The sequence below is a fragment of the Rosa chinensis genome, chromosome 2, assembly GCF_002994745.2.
Source record: "Rosa chinensis cultivar Old Blush chromosome 2, RchiOBHm-V2, whole genome shotgun sequence".
In the NCBI taxonomy this organism is placed as follows: domain Eukaryota; kingdom Viridiplantae; phylum Streptophyta; class Magnoliopsida; order Rosales; family Rosaceae; genus Rosa; species Rosa chinensis.
In genome coordinates this window covers 56453768-56471993 of record NC_037089.1, presented here as the reverse complement: position 1 = coordinate 56471993, position 18226 = coordinate 56453768, and the positions used below count along the sequence as shown (strand labels likewise).

General features: G+C 37.7%; 1 protein-coding gene, 2 long non-coding RNA genes and 1 pseudogene across 5 annotated transcripts; 2 read left to right on the top strand and 2 right to left on the bottom strand.

Annotated features, from left to right (window-relative positions):
* Positions 1–508: 508 nt before the first annotated feature.
* Positions 509–1466, bottom strand: LOC121051448. The gene is made up of 3 exons (XR_005805748.1): positions 1448–1466; positions 865–951; positions 509–711 (listed from the first exon to the last, which is right to left on the bottom strand). It is a non-coding gene; the product is annotated as an uncharacterized LOC121051448 (long non-coding RNA).
* A 1742-nt stretch (positions 1467–3208) lies between these two features.
* LOC112186647 lies at positions 3209–6200 on the bottom strand. Of its 3 annotated transcripts, none has more exons than XR_002930845.2 (7): positions 5647–6200; positions 5472–5535; positions 5167–5218; positions 4995–5057; positions 4367–4414; positions 3509–3581; positions 3209–3423 (listed from the first exon to the last, which is right to left on the bottom strand). It is a non-coding gene; the product is annotated as an uncharacterized LOC112186647 (long non-coding RNA). The 3 variants fall into 3 exon arrangements; XR_002930844.2 differs by having other exon boundaries at positions 5729–6198; XR_002930843.2 differs by having other exon boundaries at positions 5472–6196.
* Positions 6201–10529: 4329 nt separating this feature from the next.
* Positions 10530–12800, top strand: LOC112186646 (glyoxylate/hydroxypyruvate reductase A HPR2). The gene is made up of 2 exons (XM_024325144.2): positions 10530–11100; positions 12078–12800. Exons 1-2 carry the CDS (start codon positions 10678–10680, stop codon positions 12594–12596), a joined length of 942 nt encoding a protein of 313 aa, XP_024180912.1. The 5' UTR covers positions 10530–10677; the 3' UTR covers positions 12597–12800.
* Positions 12801–14460: 1660 nt separating this feature from the next.
* On the top strand, positions 14461–15934 carry LOC112189705 (annotated as a pseudogene).
* The last annotated feature ends 2292 nt before the right edge of the window (positions 15935–18226 follow it).

Below are 18226 nucleotides of genomic sequence, written 5' to 3'. Positions count from 1 at the left end.
ATAATCTGACATCTCAGCACAGTTACATAAGACAACGTTTGTCCCTATATGCAGAGACAGTAAAATGAGATAGCTGAAGTAAATCCTAAACAATAACTCCAGGACAAATATTAGGTTTATTAGGCTACTGTGCTCTACATAGCCAAAATAAAATGATGATCGAAGATGTTGTTATAGATAATGAATCACTTTTTACATTTTACATTTGACGAAAGCATAAGCCGGGTATATAAACTGATGTCCCTGGTTGTAACATCTGACATAAAGAAGCATATGCTGAAAATGAAAAATAACAAAAATTGGTGCAGTAGTCTAATTTGGAAGCAGAAAGCTATATCTCATGACATAGCTTTCACCATGGTACTCACGATTAATTTATATACACGTCTTCAAAAGGAAAGCTGGTCTTCAATATCAGAGTACCATAAACCCCAACCAAAATAAGAAAAACCTGTAAAGGAAGCCAAACTCAGAGCAACACTAGTAAAGACAAAACAACGATAAATTAAGTTCCGCAGAGTAAAATCAGTAAATAGCTAAACTCACATTGCTGTCATGACATCATAGCTCCTATTGGGTATCATGAAGCATTGTCAGTAAGAGCCACATAATTGACACTTCATAAAGATAATTTGACACACACACAAATATGAAGTAGACGTTAGTGACGACAATTCCAAGCAATAAATGAAATTGAAATCAAATTTGTATCTGCACATAAGGTGAAGCTTCTCTAAGATTGGTGTGCATATATTAAAAAAATTATAACAGTAACCTACATAAGTGAACCTACCAAATGTAAAATGGAAGGAATCATTCACAATACACAAATAGATCATAAGTCTCCAAAACATTGGTCCTTACCAATTATAGAAGCACAATGCATATCTGTATAGGTTCATCGCCAGTAAGCAGTTCCCATATAACAATCCTAAACGAGTAAACATCAATCTACAAGATCAAAATAATAACACATGACAACTCAGAAGCTAGTCACCAATTTGAAGAGTCAATAATCATAAAAGCCTGAAACTACATATGTATAAAGGAAATTTGTCTACAACAATTCTTAGAATCAAACCCAATATACTTCAAGTGCACCAATACAGCGCTCGAAAAACACACCAAGTAGATAACTCCAAATATTTCATCGATGATTAGCCACAGCGCAAACAACCATTAACTAAAGTATATGATAAACCCTGCAGACTAAAGTATAAGTGCTTCCGTCTATAATCAAACTAGCTAAACCCCACTTTAATTCATCTTAATTTCATTGCAGTATGACAATTATTATTCAAGACATGAATACCTCACCTAAAATCAATTTAAAGCTAATCATCCAACAAGTGAAAATTGCAATGAGTATTAATGAGAATGAGAATCACAAGAAACAATGAAATCTCTAACTCAACTGAAAACTAAAGGAGAGAATCGAGAAGAGTACCTTCCTGAACTTCCTCGCCAGCGGTCTGTTCTCCAAAAACTTGAGAAAACTTCCAGTCGAGATGGCGCAGCTTCAGACATCGCCGGAGCTGCGTGTCCCTCTCTGCTGCCGTTCATTTCTCTCACCACTACTTATAATCGCGAAAAAAATTTGCCGAATCGTGAAAAGAATGAATCGAAAATCTATCATGCGTCGATCTGAAAACCAAAGCGTGAATCTCACGGTGAGATTAAAGACCAATCAAGTGGACAAGCACAGCGATGAGGTCGTAAATCTCGACCATAAAGAGAAGGAACTTGAAGTTGGATGTGTCCCTGGAACAGAGCCTCGGCGCCATTGTCACCGATTTCGAGCAGATAGCTCCCGAAAACTCAAACCCTAACCTAGCCTTTCCTCCGTCGCCACCGCGATGTCATACACTCCTAGTCTGATCAAACCCCGACGAATTCAAAAACGGTGACTCAGTAGCGGCGATTGCAATCGCATTGTCAAATTAGGAGAGAAATTTAGAGAGAGAGAGGAGAGAGAGACAGGTTTAGATGGGATAACGGGGGAGAGAGGGAGAGGTACCAGTGGCATCTTTAGTAATTACGCTTAATTGTAGTGGCAGGTTATTAAGAGGTGACCTTTATTATCATGGGGACATTTGTGTTAACTGAATTATAATAAGATACTTTAAAATGACCTCTTTTATCATTAGCCCTTTTTAAATTCTTCCTTTATTTCTCTCTCTTAATTATGAAATTTATTTAAATTAATTATTTTATTCATATTAAATTTGTGGTTCATATAAAAAAGCAACTTTTGAGGGCACATCAGTCATTTAGCTCTGTTTTTCGGTCTCATGTGTGTCACACGTGATCAACTTGAGGGAGCCGTGATGGAAAGTTGACACAGGTACTACATTCACAAGAAAATATAAGTCCATATATCACATTGATAAGTTTTAAAGTTCAAGTATCACTTTGACAGTCCTCAAAGTGTCCAGACACTGTTCGTGCATTTTTCCCTTTCAATAAAATTAGATTATTTAACCATCTTTGACTAGATTACTTAAAATACATGTCCTATGTCTTAATGTAGTATATGTAGTAATGTTCATATTGTTATGAAAGTTTTTATGTTTATTTCTTAATATACATGTATGTGTATTGAAAACCATACTATATAAATCTAATATTTAGATAATTGGTAGATTCAGTATTTACCAAAATAAAACCAACTTTTTCAGTAATTTTTTATTTCGGTTTTATTGGTCTTGGTTACCAAAAAGTCAGTTTACCAAACCTAAAACATCGGTTGGTATTCAGTCGATTTGGTAATTATCAAACCAACTGGTAGCCCTAGAGAAAACATAGCAATGAGACCAAAGTGCAATAGCAAGAAACAAATTAAAAAATGCATAAATTATAAATCATGAAGCAGATGATGTTTATGAGTTCTCTGAGCTCTACTAAAAAAAAACTTCAATTGCGACGGTAAATAGTAATTTTGCCGTAGCAATTACTTTTCGCGACGGCAAATTGAGCATTTGCGATGGAAATGTTAGCGTTGCAATAGGTGGCGTCACAAGATCCAATTGCGACGGTAAATTTCCGTTGCAAAAAGTATTTGCAACGGAAACTGTTACCGTCGCAAATGTTAATTTAGTTGCGACGGGTACTTTGCCGTCGCAAAAAGATATTTCATTTATTAAAAAAAAAAAATATGGTGTGGATTGTACACAAAAAAAATAAAAATAAAAAATTTGCATACCAAAGCTAGTTCCACGTTCTCCAAATATTATACATTGAAAAATCTCAAAATACAATATCCATCCTTCTTACACCAACCAACAATCACAAGACCTGGAATTGTATTTGAACATGTATTTGCAAGCAAATATACAAAGTTAAACAGATATGTAGTGGTAGACAATGCAAAAACTACTCAGTATGTGAATACTCCCACGCCTTCTGCTAGGTTTGGACCTGAAACTGAGATAACACGTGGGATACAGTGAGAAGCATAACTAAATCAGCTAATATAGTCAGTGAAACAAAAATAAGCACCATACCCCACCTGAAGAGAAATTGCAATGTGGAAAGCATCTCTTGCTACACATCCAGTTTCTTCACATCGTTGTAAACAAGCCCTACAATTCCAAGTGAAATGTGACACTGTCAATTCCAAGCCCTAAATCCACATGACAGGTTGCTAGTGTATGCAAAATAAGCCAGACTTCTTCATTATGCAACATGGACAAAAACTTTGACTCCACCAAATAAATAACAAGAACCATACTCAACTAACCTTGTACAAGTCAGTACTAAACCAATAATTACATATTGATATCAAAGGGTGAGGAGGTACTTATCAAAAATCAATTTTAAGTGACTTCAAACAGATAGGAATTGCAAGAAGGCATGGAAAAAGAAAAAGAAAGAAGAAGGAGGAGGACGAGTATGAGGAAGAATTAGTAACACCGAGGAAGCCTCTATTTTAATGGTTCAAAATATGGCTGAAAGTTAAGAGTTAATTGCTTTTAAAGAAAGCTTGTTGACATCACACAATTTACTTTTTAGATTGAGCTCTTATTAGCTAACCATCTGACAAGGAAACAGGTGAGACATACTCCCACAAGTAATGAACAACAATGCTCCATGCCTCCTTGCTAGAGTTATGAATGACCGAACTCAATCTATATTTCCAAACAGTAAGCACATAACCAAAAAATAAATGCCTAATCCAAGCTAAAAAAGCCTCAGTAGGTTACATAACACTAGCCACATTGCACAGGACATTACAATGCCCAGTCTTTAAAGCAAACTAATGATAACACGAAAACCTCAAAACGATATACATAACTGTGGCAAAACTGATAATAGAAGCTAAAGCAGTAGAACTAAAAATCCCACAAACAGTTAAAGAATGGTTTACCTATAATGAGGATCAACATCACCAGCACTGGCATCTATATCTCTGAATCTGAATCCCCATAATACCACCACAAAGAAAGCAAGAATAAGTAAAAATTGAAACCGTAATATGCTATTTCAAGCCAAACAAACAAAACATGATCATACCTAGCTAAGAGCACAAATATACCAAGTGAGAAAAGCGTAAAATGCAATCTAGTAACATATATAAAAGCAAGAATGCCCAAGAGTCCTGAAACTTTAATCTATTAGGAAGTCACCAACAACCTATAAACAGAAGACAATACCACCATGCTATAGAACCAATTACTGAGAGACTAAACCTCTTAGGTTGTGGCCCAAAAGTTGCAACTGTGCTTAGAGGATCATATTAGAGGTAGTAATTTATATTTCCAAAACATAGAGTTGATGCAAATATAATCATTCATCAAACCAACCAAACTCATCATCCAAAACCCGAATTGTTTCCATTAATCTACAAGAGCAGGAAAATATCTGAAGCTAGAGAAGATTGTCCGTATATTATTTTTCATTCACTTGATAATACGTACACCAACTTATTAATAGATGAATTTAACTTTAGCTACAATGCACCAATAATAGGTAAATTTAACTTTAGTTCATCCAACCTTTTAAACTCAAAGTTGCATCCCAGCCCACAAGCTCGGCTGCCATGGACAAGATAATCAAACCTGTGAATCATTAATATATCCATAGCATTAGATTCCATGAAGAAATATACATAACAAACATAAACTAGAGTTCAGATGAGCAACACGGATGATGAAAAGGCTTCCATACCATTACGCCCATTTGCCACAATTTCATACAGAAAAGGCTTCTCCCTGGAGCTCTACACAAACAATATACAAAAAGAAACAAATGTAACAGCAAGAATAAGTAAAAGCAAGAATCCATAATATGATAAAAGAAAGAATGCAGAGTATCATAAAACCAAGAATCACTAACACGGTCTCGAGAACCCTAATAAGAGACAGTACCTACAACTGACTGTAATAGAAATTATCAAACAAGATACAGTATATGAACATCAACACATCTATTTGCCCAATTGCAGAAATAATCAAAAATTAGTAAATGGTTACCTAAATTTCAAGCGAAACACATTGGAATCTTCAATTTCACGCCCCAAAAAGACTAGCAGAGTAGCTATGAACACGAAATTTAAAAAATTTAACAAAGTACATATAAGTAAGGTAATCTTGGAAATCCTAATTCCTATATTGATGTGGAAAAACTATGAGGAATCGAGATGGTTACCTTGTAGAATTGAAATTGAGGTTTGGATCCTCAGTGCCTAATTAGAATTGGGGTTTTGGTGTTAGGGGAATTAGGCTCTCACCTTTGAATTTTGAGAATGGCTTACGCATGCGTCGGGGACTAGGAGGCCACATCAAAAGCTGAAAGGGATGAATTACAGCCTTTACCTTATCCAGATCGAGAACGCCAGGGTCCTGAAACCAACATCCCTCGCCATCAACTCGTTCTTCTTTGAGGAGGAGACGACCATCAACAGAATCCAATCTCACTGTCTGCTCATCTTTTGGAATACAGCTCCTAAAACAACAGCCTAACCGACTACAATACGATTCAAAGAATTACGAACCCAATCGATCGAGAAATTTGACCTTGGGAAGAAAAGAATGATATGGATTCCAACGTTTAGGCGACTAGAAATTGAAGTATCTTGGGATCTGGATGAGGAATGGGGACGAAGAGATAGGGTTTGAGGAAGAGAATGAGACCGGCCATCTTTTTTTCTTTTTCCTTCTCTTTTATCCGGCAGTTTGTTGGCTTATTCTTTCTCATTTAGCGTGTTTGTTGCGATGGATTGGCTATTCTGTCGCAATTGATGTAAGATTTTGCGACGGTAAAATTGAAACCGTAGCACAAATTTGTAAATTTATGACGGAAAATATACCGTAGTATATGCCGTTGCAAAAGCTGACTTTTCGGGAAGGAATATTTTTCCGTCGCAATTTTCGAAGCAATTGAGGTTTTTTTTAGTAGTGGAGGTTGCTTATTAGAAATGCTAATGTTAAAATTTTGCATCACAAGAAGAACTTGATCTGAAGCTAAAGTATAGCCTTCGCAATCGATGTTGCCAAAAAGACCGATAATTAACACCACCTGATGCCCAACACAACTTGTTTTGTTAACTGCATATGCATCTTTGGAGTAGTAGATGCAACTAATTGTCAAACCTGAAGGATTGTTGGTCATTTTATATACAAAGAATGTAATTGGATCTGGTCTAGTCTCTATTTCTACATTAACTATGACTTGACTGTCACGCCCCGAATTTCGAATAAAGAAATTCGAATACGAAACGCGATAACCTAACAAGCTCAAAAAGAACATTCAGAAAATTTTTCATTTAAACTGTGCAACAAAACTAACCGAGCTCACAATGTCAATACTGACTCGTTCTTTAGAGTCACATATTATATTACTAAAGAGTTTATAAATTAAACTGAATAACAATTTGATGAGTAAACACACACACAAAACTCACTACACAGCGGAAGACTAAAACCAAAGTACCCTTCTACGTCCAAGTTACGACAACATCAAAGCTTCAGTTTCAATGTGAGTAAACTTAAATAATCACAAAACACATTTCCAACTCAAGGACAACAAATCAACATAATGATTAATTTTAATATCAAAATCCTTTTCTTTTTAAGGAAAACACAACTCACCACCGTGACAAATCAAATCATTCGTAATCTCAACAACAAACCAGGAAATCACTTTTCTTTCCTCTCGACAGGAGTTATTTATCACCACAAAGACATGATAAAACATTTCTCAACTCACTACGAGTCTCAACCACAATTGTGCTCACAAATTAAACTAAATAAAAACCAGTAATCCCTGCATAGAAAATTAGTTCAGGAGATCACCAAAAAGCACACAATCCAAAATCATAGTAATCGATGCATATAGTTTAGTTCAGGTGACTACATTAAATTAATAAATACAAATCATAGTAATCCTCGCATATAGTTTAGTTAAGGAGATTACATAAAGATCAAACAATTCAAATGAAAAAGGAAAGTAAATAAGAAAATCAACAACTCACGCTGAAGCCAAGAAATCACGCTTTTAACTCCATTAAAATGATTCAAACAACACATGCTTAACAATTTCTCAACTCAAGAGTAAATTAAAGCAACCAAAATCAGCTTTACAAATTAGTAAGAATTCAAGTCCCTTATGGACAATAAAAGAAAGAAACACCCGAAACACTCTTTTACAAACATGTACTCATGAGAACGATAACACAAACCCCCAAGCAGCACATTGGCGGACAGACTAGAGCTCTAATTGATCGTAACACTCACCTGACCAAAGGCGTGGTTCCCGATTTCCTTGCCTCAATCACCAATGTGACAATAGGTCCTCAGACCGAAACATTTAAAAAGTCCACATGACTCAAAATGATACACTCAACTCAAGGTACTCTTTCAACACATTATAAACCAACAATTAATTGCATGATATATTGCATTTCTGAAAAGAGTAAATGCTCAAAACAATAATCCGAATAAAATCACAATTATCATACTTCTCACAATGTCATACTATCAAGATATATATATACACACACACACACACACACACATGGTCATCCACTTGAAAAATCATTTTTATAATAAAATCTCATTTTATCTTACCTATGAACCATAGCCGATCAAGTTCATATAATTTAAAACAAATATTTATTTCCGAAAACGATTTCACAATTTAACAAATAAATCCGAATAATAAAGTAACTCCGTTCATAAATGAACCTGGTAAGATTTACTCACCTCTGAATCCCACTGCGTCTTCTTTTACAGTCGAGATAAAGTACCGAACACACTCCGTCAAGTACCTAATCACATACGGTTTCATCTCAGTACATGAAACACAAAGCGATTAAAGTTCAAACCCCCGTTTGAACTAAAACTCTGAAAGTAACGCCAATCAAAGCGAAACATCATCCTAGACCACCCAAAGTCTCCAAAATACGTCTACGATCGATAAGCTAAAATGACAAGTCGATCCAACAGTCGGATCCTCACGGATCTAAAATCGATTGAATCGAAAACACCAAAAACCCTAACATGTTCATATGATCTCCAAAAGTTACATATCGTATATCAAAATGCTCGTATCGACGAGTAGATGATAATGAAGAAAGAGAGACTGCTCTAGTACTTGGAGAAGTGTTCTTCATGGTGTCAATCTTCTGAAAAAAAGGTCTAATATGGTGGGTTGGTGATGGTAGGAAAATTAAGTTTTGGACTGATGTATGGTTCCCTCCTTTTCCACTTATCAATTATGTCCTGCCTGATTCTATTATTAATATTGAGGCTACTGTCTGTAGCTTTTGGAATGATAATGGTTGGGACTTGGAATTTACTTTCTGCTTGTCTCCCTACTGATATTACTGATCAACTTTTGCGCATTCCTCCTGGTTTTGATGGTTGTGGAGATGATATTCAAATCTGGGGATGCACTCTAATGGTTCTTTTTCTGTCAAGTCAACTTACAACATCTTTTTTGAGGACTATGATCAAATGAACTCTCCTTGGAAATTTATTTGGAAAATGCAAGTTCCCCCAAAGCTCAAGACCTTCCTATGGGTTCTTTGTCATGGTAAACTTCTCACCAATGCTCATAGAGTTAAAAGGAATCTCACCGATGATGATACTTGCCCTATATGCCGCTGCAATAGTGAGTCCCTTTCTCATCTTTTCAAAGATTGTCCTGCTGCTCTTAGTGTGTGGAATTCTTTCACCTTGCCTCAACCTGTTAAATTTACTTTTTCCATGAGTTGGGAACATTGGTTACAGGCTAACCTTTTCTTCAAAGCCAAATGTAATGCTAGAAATCTATGGTGCTCTACCTTTGCTTTCATATGCTGGTTCATCTGGAAATGGAGAAACAAGCATATTTTTGAAGCTCACTTTCGAAAACCAAACTATCCAAGTATGGTCATTAATGCTGCTATCTCTAAATGGAATAATGCTTAGTTGAAATCTGACTTGAACAAAACTTATTGTCTTAACCTTCTAAATTGGATGAAACCTCCTCCTGGAACCTATCAACTAAACATTGATGGTAGTAGAAATGGACATTCTGGAAAGATTGGTGCTGGAGGGGTTATCAGATGTTCTAATGGATTATGGATCAAGGGTTTCCAGATAAACTTGGGCATAGGTGAAGTTTTATATGCTGAATCTTGGGGCCTATATTATGGTCTTCAACAAGCTCTTAAATGTCACATTACTCATATTGAAGTAGAAACGGATTCTGCAATTCTAGCGAAGTTGATCTCTGATACTGATGTTGCTCTTCATCCCATGGGCTCGCTTATTTGTTGCTGCAAAAATTTGATCAGAAGCTTCCATTGCTTCTCCCTAAAGCACATTTACAGACAAAGTAATATGGTAGCAGATTGCCTTGCTAAGGAGAGCATCAATCATGCTTATGGGATAATTGAGTTTGATAATCCTCCCATTCATGCCTCTTCTGCTTTTCTTGATAATCTTGATGGGGTATCTCGACAAAGAAGAATCTCTGTTAGGCCTATTGATAGGCCAAGCTAGCTAGTTCTTTTTTAGTTTGTTTCTTTGTTTCTGGGTCTTTTGGACCCCTTACTTACCAAAATAAATAAATAAATAAATTGTGTTATATCCAAGATTCAAGCTCCTAATTAATCAATTGATAGAAGATTTGTAGTTTCGTAGTTAATTGCTATATGTGAAATTCATGAGTCTCTTTTTTCTTTTGGGCTAATTATGAGTTATTGAATTTTTTTTTTTTTTCCTTACAACCGTGACCAAGTTTCATTCTTACCAACACCAAAACGATCAATTCAAGAGGAGTTTGTGAAATTTTATTGGTAGGACAATTGTTAAAACAAGCTGTAAATATCAGGCATCAGCCAATCGAATCGAGTCTTGACTCTTGAGTGATGCCTTACATGAATAGTGAGTTCGGTTCGTGTGACAGAAGTTTGAATTATTTTCCATATGGTGTATCAACTTTTTAGAAACGCTCGAAGGTGCTGAATTAATTCGGCCAAGCATTAAAATTCCCTTTTATCATAGACTGCCAGACGGCGACATTGGCACTTGTCCTTATCTCTGACCGCCACAAACACACCCACCATTTTTAGTCAGGGTCTCTGCCACTTCACAATCCTCCTCCTATAAACTCCACCTTCACAAATCACAGCCTCTCCAAACCTTTTGGGAGGCGCAAAAACCCAAACCCAGATTTCAAATCCCCCCAAAAATGGACTCCATTGGGGTTCTCCTACCCATCCCAATGTCCCCTTACTTAGAACAAGAGCTCGAGAAGCGCTTCAACCTCTTGAAGCTCTGGACCGCTCCCCACAAGACCCAGTTCATCAAAGACCACGCCACCTCCATCCGCGCCATCGTCGGCAACGCCTCCGCCGGAGCCGACGCCGAGCTGATCGACTCTCTGCCCAAGCTGGAGATCGTGGCCAGCTACAGCGTTGGGATCGACAAGGTCGATTTGAAGTATTGCAAGGAAAAGGGTGTAAGGGTCACTAACACCCCCGACGTTTTGACCGAAGACGTGGCCGACATTGCTATTGGGTTGTCGCTGGCCGTCATGCGGCGGCTCTGCGAGAGTGACCGCTATGTCAGGAGTGGGCTGTGGAAGAAGGGTGACTACAAGTTGACCACCAAGGTTACATTTTTTTCTTTCTTTCTCTGTTTCATTGGTTGTTGTCTGATTTGAATTCCATCTGGATTGTTTGGTAGTGCTTATAAGCAATTGTTGTAGTCAACAATTGTACCTTTGCTGTTTAGTTGTTGGGTTAAATGGAATACCTAGTTAATGATTGTGGTGAAAAAGTCTACCAATTGTTTAGACACAAAAAAGACTGTTATAAGAAACGTGCAGTTGAAATTAGTAGTCAGGGGAAGAACAGTGCTTGCACAAATTAGTGGTTGGTCAAGGTTGCTCGCTGAAGATGTCTCCATAGCTATTTACGTTATTAGGCTTTTCGTTTTCTTCCATGAACTTTTACTGTTTCTGATGATGACATCAACCCAGCAAGATATATCAATGAGACAATGATAGTTGGTTTTGGTTGATATAGTTATTCATAATGTACGTTTGGTTTGTGAAGAAATAATACTTCGGAGTGGATTGTGCATTGTTTTGTGTTGTATATGAAATAGAGAATGCAAAGTAATTTCAGTGTTACCCAAGCTCTTAAAATTACATGGAACGCTTTGTGCTTGTTTCCGTTTTGCAAAGGTGAATCGATATTGGTTGAACTGGGCATTCCTCTAATTATTGTAAAGGCTGTTTTGCTACTGTTGTGGAGTTTTCAGTGCTGAATACTCTGTGTAATTGCTTCTGCACTTCTACCTTTCATGTGGAAACATGCTGCACAGTTGGATTTAGGACCTTTGGAGCTTTTCTTTTAGCTGCTTATGTGCTATGTAGCCATGTCAAGCAAATGGAACCATTACATGGAAAGTCTTTAAGATTATCATTTCTCGATGCCCAAGGTGTTATTAGGGTATTTTGATTGTAATATATTTCTGATAGATATTAGTGTGATATATTGATAGTTTCTAATTACTAGCCTTTACCTTTTTGTCTTCCTGGTATAGATTGTTTCCCATTTTGTAACAGTTTTTCTTTCATTTCAGTTCACTGGAAAAACAGTTGGTATCATCGGTATGGGAAGAATCGGCAAAGCAGTTGCTAAGAGAGCTGAGGCTTTTAGCTGCCCCATTGCCTACTTTTCCAGATCAGGAAAACCAGATTTGAAGTACAAGTATTATCCTACTGTTGTGGAATTGGCCTCCAACTGTGATGTTCTAGTTGTTGTATGCCCACTTACTGAAGAAACCCGCCACATTATCAATCGTGAAGTCATGAATGCTTTGGGGCCAAAGGGTGTTCTCATTAACATTGGGAGGGGTCCTCATGTTGATGAACCTGAGTTGGTATCTGCACTGCTAGAAGGCCGATTAGGTGGAGCTGGCCTCGATGTGTATCAGAATGAACCAGAAGTGCCGGAGGAGCTGTTTGGGCTTGAAAATGTGGTGCTCTTGCCTCATGTAGGAAGTGGCACTGTAGAAACTCGCAATGCAATGGCTGACCTTGTTATTGGGAATCTTGAGGCTCACTTCTTGAACAAACCATTGTTGACACCTGTGGTTTAACAGTTTGAGCATCCGCACTTAAAGTCCATTGGAGGCATCATCTTGATCTGGCACTACTGTCTTATTCAATAACCAAGATCATTGTTTCTGGATTGGCAAACTCATGTTGAAACAGCTTATTGATACTAGACCATTATTGAAACTATCTCACTATGGCATGTTAAAATACACGGCTTCTTTGTTTAGTGATTGATTGCTTTGCCACCCATTCATCCATCTATTTCAATTTTGGGTTTTAATTTACAACTAGACACCAAATTTGTTTGCAGTACCGGAGTGGCATGAAGAGTTGCCAAAGAGTTTTAATCAGCAAACACGACTAGGAGATGATCAAAGAAATTGCATCAAGAATTGAGCACCCCATAATTAATATCTCGATCATATAATAGTGCAGCAGAAGGCTTTTAGATTCAATTGGAATTCCAGTCTTGAAACTATTTCTGTAGTATCCAAGGGCATTTTTCTAGCGTCCAAGATTCGAGTGCAAGGTGGGTTTCTCACGCATGAAAGGAGGCTTGCAATTGGAGGGCACACCGGGGAGAGACAACGTTAATTGAGAAAGCTATAAGAAGATTAGTGAGTAGTAAATAATGTACTAGTGTTGAGAACTTGAGATAAGGCAGAGCGCAATGGATTTTATGGACCTTGAGTTTGGTTTAGCTGCATATGGAGCTTATGTTCAACACCGGCCTTCCTGCAGAACTAAGCTTAGTCGAGGATGGATTCAATGTGAGGGTGACCAAAAGAGAAGGGTCTGTTGGAAGGAGAAGAGGCTATGATTGCTATTTCAACTCGACATAGCGTGCAGAGCTGAATACCCTTCTCAAAGACTCAAAGAGTCCCAAATAGTGTTTCAAATTGTGACCTGTAAGTTACCCCTATATTTTGTCAAAGGCAATCTTTTGGCAACTAGGCTTCTTGATCTTCGTTACCAAAGTAAAAAATCGGATATATAATCAGAGAGTGATTTCATTGTAGTTGGCCAACTTAAAGCGTGTCCTTATACTAGAGGAAGTGATTTACGCAAGATTTTGGAAATGACAAATTCTTATTCCCTTAAGTGAGATCAAGAGATCCCATTCATTTCAATCTTTATCAAACTCCTATTCATTTCTTTAATTAAAACGAGAAAACAAAGGCACTGCAAGATATACAGATAATTTCAGGCCAATAATTTTGAATCCCCCATACTGCAAGATAAATCTGCAAAAGATGTAGTTTCCCTTTGAAAAACCACCTTTTCCTACTGAATAAACAAGGGAATAACATTTCAATGAGTAGAGATTCGAAATACTAACTCTGGAAGAAGAGAAAGAAAAATGCTAAAGGCTGAGATATGTTGCACAAAAAAGGACTAAATGAGATCCAGAGCAACGATCAAGCAAGAACACTAATACCAATTAGTTAGATATACGCATTATTGCATTAGTATAACTGTATAGATTCTTAGATTGCACTATTAGAGTAGACTAAATAGCCAAAATTAGTGTTACAGACACAAACTATATATAATGCCATAAACGGTTACTTGTTTACAATGGATGCCATGCCAACAATCTTCAGCTTAAATGTAACAGCAGCTTTTAAAGTCACTAATCTCAGATTCAAGTACTGTTCCACTCCATTGCCTGTTTCATTAACAGATTCCAGCTTTTACTGCAACAAGACCAATTTTTGAGGTTTCCATTCACTAAAACATTTTTCTTCTCAAAACCAAAAACAAACATAAAAATAAAAGTTAAAACCATTTTGTGCTTTAATGATCTTATCAGTGGGCCTATAAAATACTTGTCCCTTTGGTTAGAGCTTCCAAAGTAGAAACTTCTGTGGCCTGTACTCACCAACCACATACATTGCAGCATTCCGCATCCCACATGGATAATGGAAATCCTCTATCAAAGAATCTGTAAGAAATCTCTATTCAATTTGAAAACAAAAGAATTGTGCTGATCTGTAGATTTCGTAATCCACATCATCATCTTCTCACTCCCATTATAAGCATACCTGCTCTCTCCTAGTTCTACACATCTTCATTTCCTAGGCTTCTCAACACACCCCAGTACGCAAAGAAAAAAAGTCATGGCAAGCTCTGCAATCCAGCAGTCAGCATTTGCCGGCCATACAGCTTTGAAGCAGTCAAATTAATGAGCTCATCCAGAAGATTGGCGGCCTTGGTGGTGGCCGCATCACCATGAGGCGCACTGTAAAAAGTGCACCCGAAAGTATATGGTGAGTAACTTGGCTGCAGGCTGTGACTAGAAGCTATTTTCATCTTAATAAAACTCCTTTATGTTACATAGTCACTAGTAAAGGTTATCCCAGCTGCTAGATGCAAAAGGTTACATACATTCAGTAGTAAAACAACGTACTCTTACCATTGAAATGATAAAGATTAAGTTACATGTTAACAGTAGATTTTAAACCATAGTGTTCATTAACTTCATATATAACATTAGGAAGTCTACATATATGCATCATATCTTTTATGCAAAGACCTTGAGCTTATGCTGAGATACTTCAAATGTAAATGACAAACAGGTATGGTGCAGACCGCCCAAAATACTTGGGACCATTCTCCGAGCAAACTCCATCATACTTGACTGGTGAATTCCCTGGTGACTATGGATGGGACACTGCTGGACTATCAGCAGACCCTGAGACCTTTGCCAAAAACCGTGAGCTTGAGGTGATCCACAGCCGATGGGCCATGCTTGGTGCACTAGGATGTGTCTTCCCAGAGCTCTTGTCCAAGAATGGTGTCAAGTTCGGCGAGGCAGTTTGGTTCAAGGCAGGGTCTCAAATCTTCTCAGAAGGTGGCCTTGACTATCTTGGCAACCCAAACCTCGTCCATGCACAGAGCATCCTAGCAATCTGGGCTGTTCAGGTTGTGCTCATGGGATTTGTTGAACGATACAGAGTTGGTGGAGGACCACTTGGTGAAGGTCTGGATTCACTTTACCCTGGAGGAGCCTTTGATCCACTTGGATTGGCTGATGATCCTGAAGCCTTTGCTGAACTGAAGGTGAAGGAAATCAAGAACGGGCGGCTGGCAATGACCTCAATGTTTTGATTATTTGTTCAGGCTATTGTAACTGGAAAGGGACCTGTTGAGAGCCTCTTTGACCATGTTGCTGATCCAGCGGCTAACAATGCATGGTCTTATGCCACCAACTTCGTCCCCGGAAAGTGAAGATATTCGTAACTTGATGGCTTGTGTTGAGGTTCTCTTTGTTTGTGCTCCCTTGCTTCTGATGTGAATTATTAGTAGAAACTGCTGTATTGAAATGGTTGTATCCTGTACCCATGCCACTATCCAGTAAAAATTCCTTTGCGGTTGAGTTGCTTATTTTTTGAAATGTACTGAACATTCAAGTGCTTTCGTTGACAAATGCATGCTTTGCTGCAATAGGAGGTATATCTAAACCATAAATGACACAAAAGGCTACTTCATTACGCAGTTAATAACCCACAATGAAAAAAATTTGCTTCTTTCGCTCTGTAGACTTTCTCTCTAGAAAGAGGAAACTTCCTTATGCTCACAGATCCATCAAATCCTTGCTATTTGAACAAATGAAGAACTGTGAATAGTAATGGAAAAGAGGCACTCAAGTGTTTGAAATTTATCCTGTGCCAGCAATTTAGTTCCTGAACACACCATTCGTGGGCCTTGTCTCTGTGATTTCAGGAGTAAAGAACGTGAGTTTATAGAAATTGAACTTACACTAGCTTATACATGCCACTTGCAACAGCAGCTGCCAACTCTCCCAGCCATTGACACTCAACACACCAGCAATCTCAATATTTGGTGCTTACTGCAAAAAGACCTCTACAGCATTACCATTGTATAGAATTGCAAAAGGATCTCTCTCTTCTCTTTTTGATACACAATGTTTAATAGATTCAAATTATTAAAGAACTATATAAACAAGAAGAAGAAGAAGAAGCACAGTGCAGTTATATATTTGATTCAGCTATAGTGAGCTACAATTGCTTCTGTTTTATGGCATGTGCACTTTTTACAGGGACCTAAATCAAGTAGAAGATGCATATACAAATGAATATATACTATTAGTACTAGGAATAAGTCAGAAAACGCACCGGATAAGGGATTTGGTCACTTTGGAATGAGTGAGGCCTGGAAAAAAAGCCTCAAATTGATCCCCTCTAGATACTGCAAAAGAAACTTAAGGTGGCGTTCGGTAATGTTTTCAAGTCATCTTTTCCATTTTATAAAATGAAAATGGCTTGAAAATGTGTTTGTTAATTGGTCTGTTTTCAAAAATGCAGAAAATAAAAATTGAAAATGTGTTGTAGAGAATTGGATAACTGTATTGTATTCATCTCACCATGAGGTTTATATAGGGTTACATCATGTATACAAAAAGCAATACATAATAGCTATACTAATCAATCGCACATTACAAGTATGTCAATCACATACATTACGAGTCTGTCAATTGCATACATTAAGCAATACATATTGCATGAATAGTCATTATCATTTACAATACTCCCCCTTGGATATTCCATGTCAATAGTGTTGCATCTGCTATGCGCTTCTAAGTTGTCTCGTCAAAAACCTTGCCAAGTAATAAAAACCCTGTGGGAAAAAACAACCTTGGTCGAAGGAGAAAAAGAGCACAACACTCATGAATGTGGAGTAGTCGACATCCTTCCACACTCCCCCTTGTGCAGCTCAAACTCGGTGATGGCGTTTTTGATCGTTGCCTCACTAAAAACTTTGCCAAGTAATTAACAAAAACGCTGTGGGATAAAAATAACCATGGTCAAAGGGCAAAAAGAGCACAACACATCCTTCACTTTTCGAGATCAAACATGTAGACATCATACCTCCCCCTGATGTCAAGGTCTCCCCCTAATTTCTACAATTATGGGAGTTCGGATAACTTTCTTAATCTGGTGCTCTTCACATGTTTCTCGAAGGTGGATGTAGGTAACGACTTGGTAAACAAGTCCGCTACATTATCCTCTGAACGGATTTGATTCACTTCAATATTTAGAAGTGTTTGTTGTTGCTGATTGTAAAAGAACTTAGGCGATATATGCTTGGTGTTGTCGCCCTTGATGAAACCTAACTTCATTTGCTCAATACAAGCTGCATTATCTTCATAAATGCATGTATGTTCATCTGTGGTAGACTTCAAACCACAAGTTCCTCGAATGTGTCTAACTACAGGCCTTAGCCATATGCATTCTCGCACGGCTTCATGTAGAGCGATAATCTCTGCATGATTTGAGGAAGTAGCAACAAGAGGTCTTCTTTGTAGACCTCTAAGATATCGCAGTGCTTCCCATGGTAAAGACATAACCCATTTGGGAGAGCCCTTTGTGAGGGTCAGAGAGATACCCTGCATCAGCAAAACCCATCAAGACATCGTTGCCATTTTGATGGAAAGGAGGAGGAGCACGGAAGGTGGTGTTTTGCCTTGTGGAGTCTGATCCCACACTTCCGTTATTTCTTTTCTCTCTGTAGGGATAGAACAAGCTCATATCAATCGTACCTCTCAAGTATCGAAATATTGTCTTTATGCCAATCCAATGACGGCGTGTTGGCAACAAGTTCACTGCGAATGAGATGTTCGATCTTGTGCATTGAGCTAAGTACAATA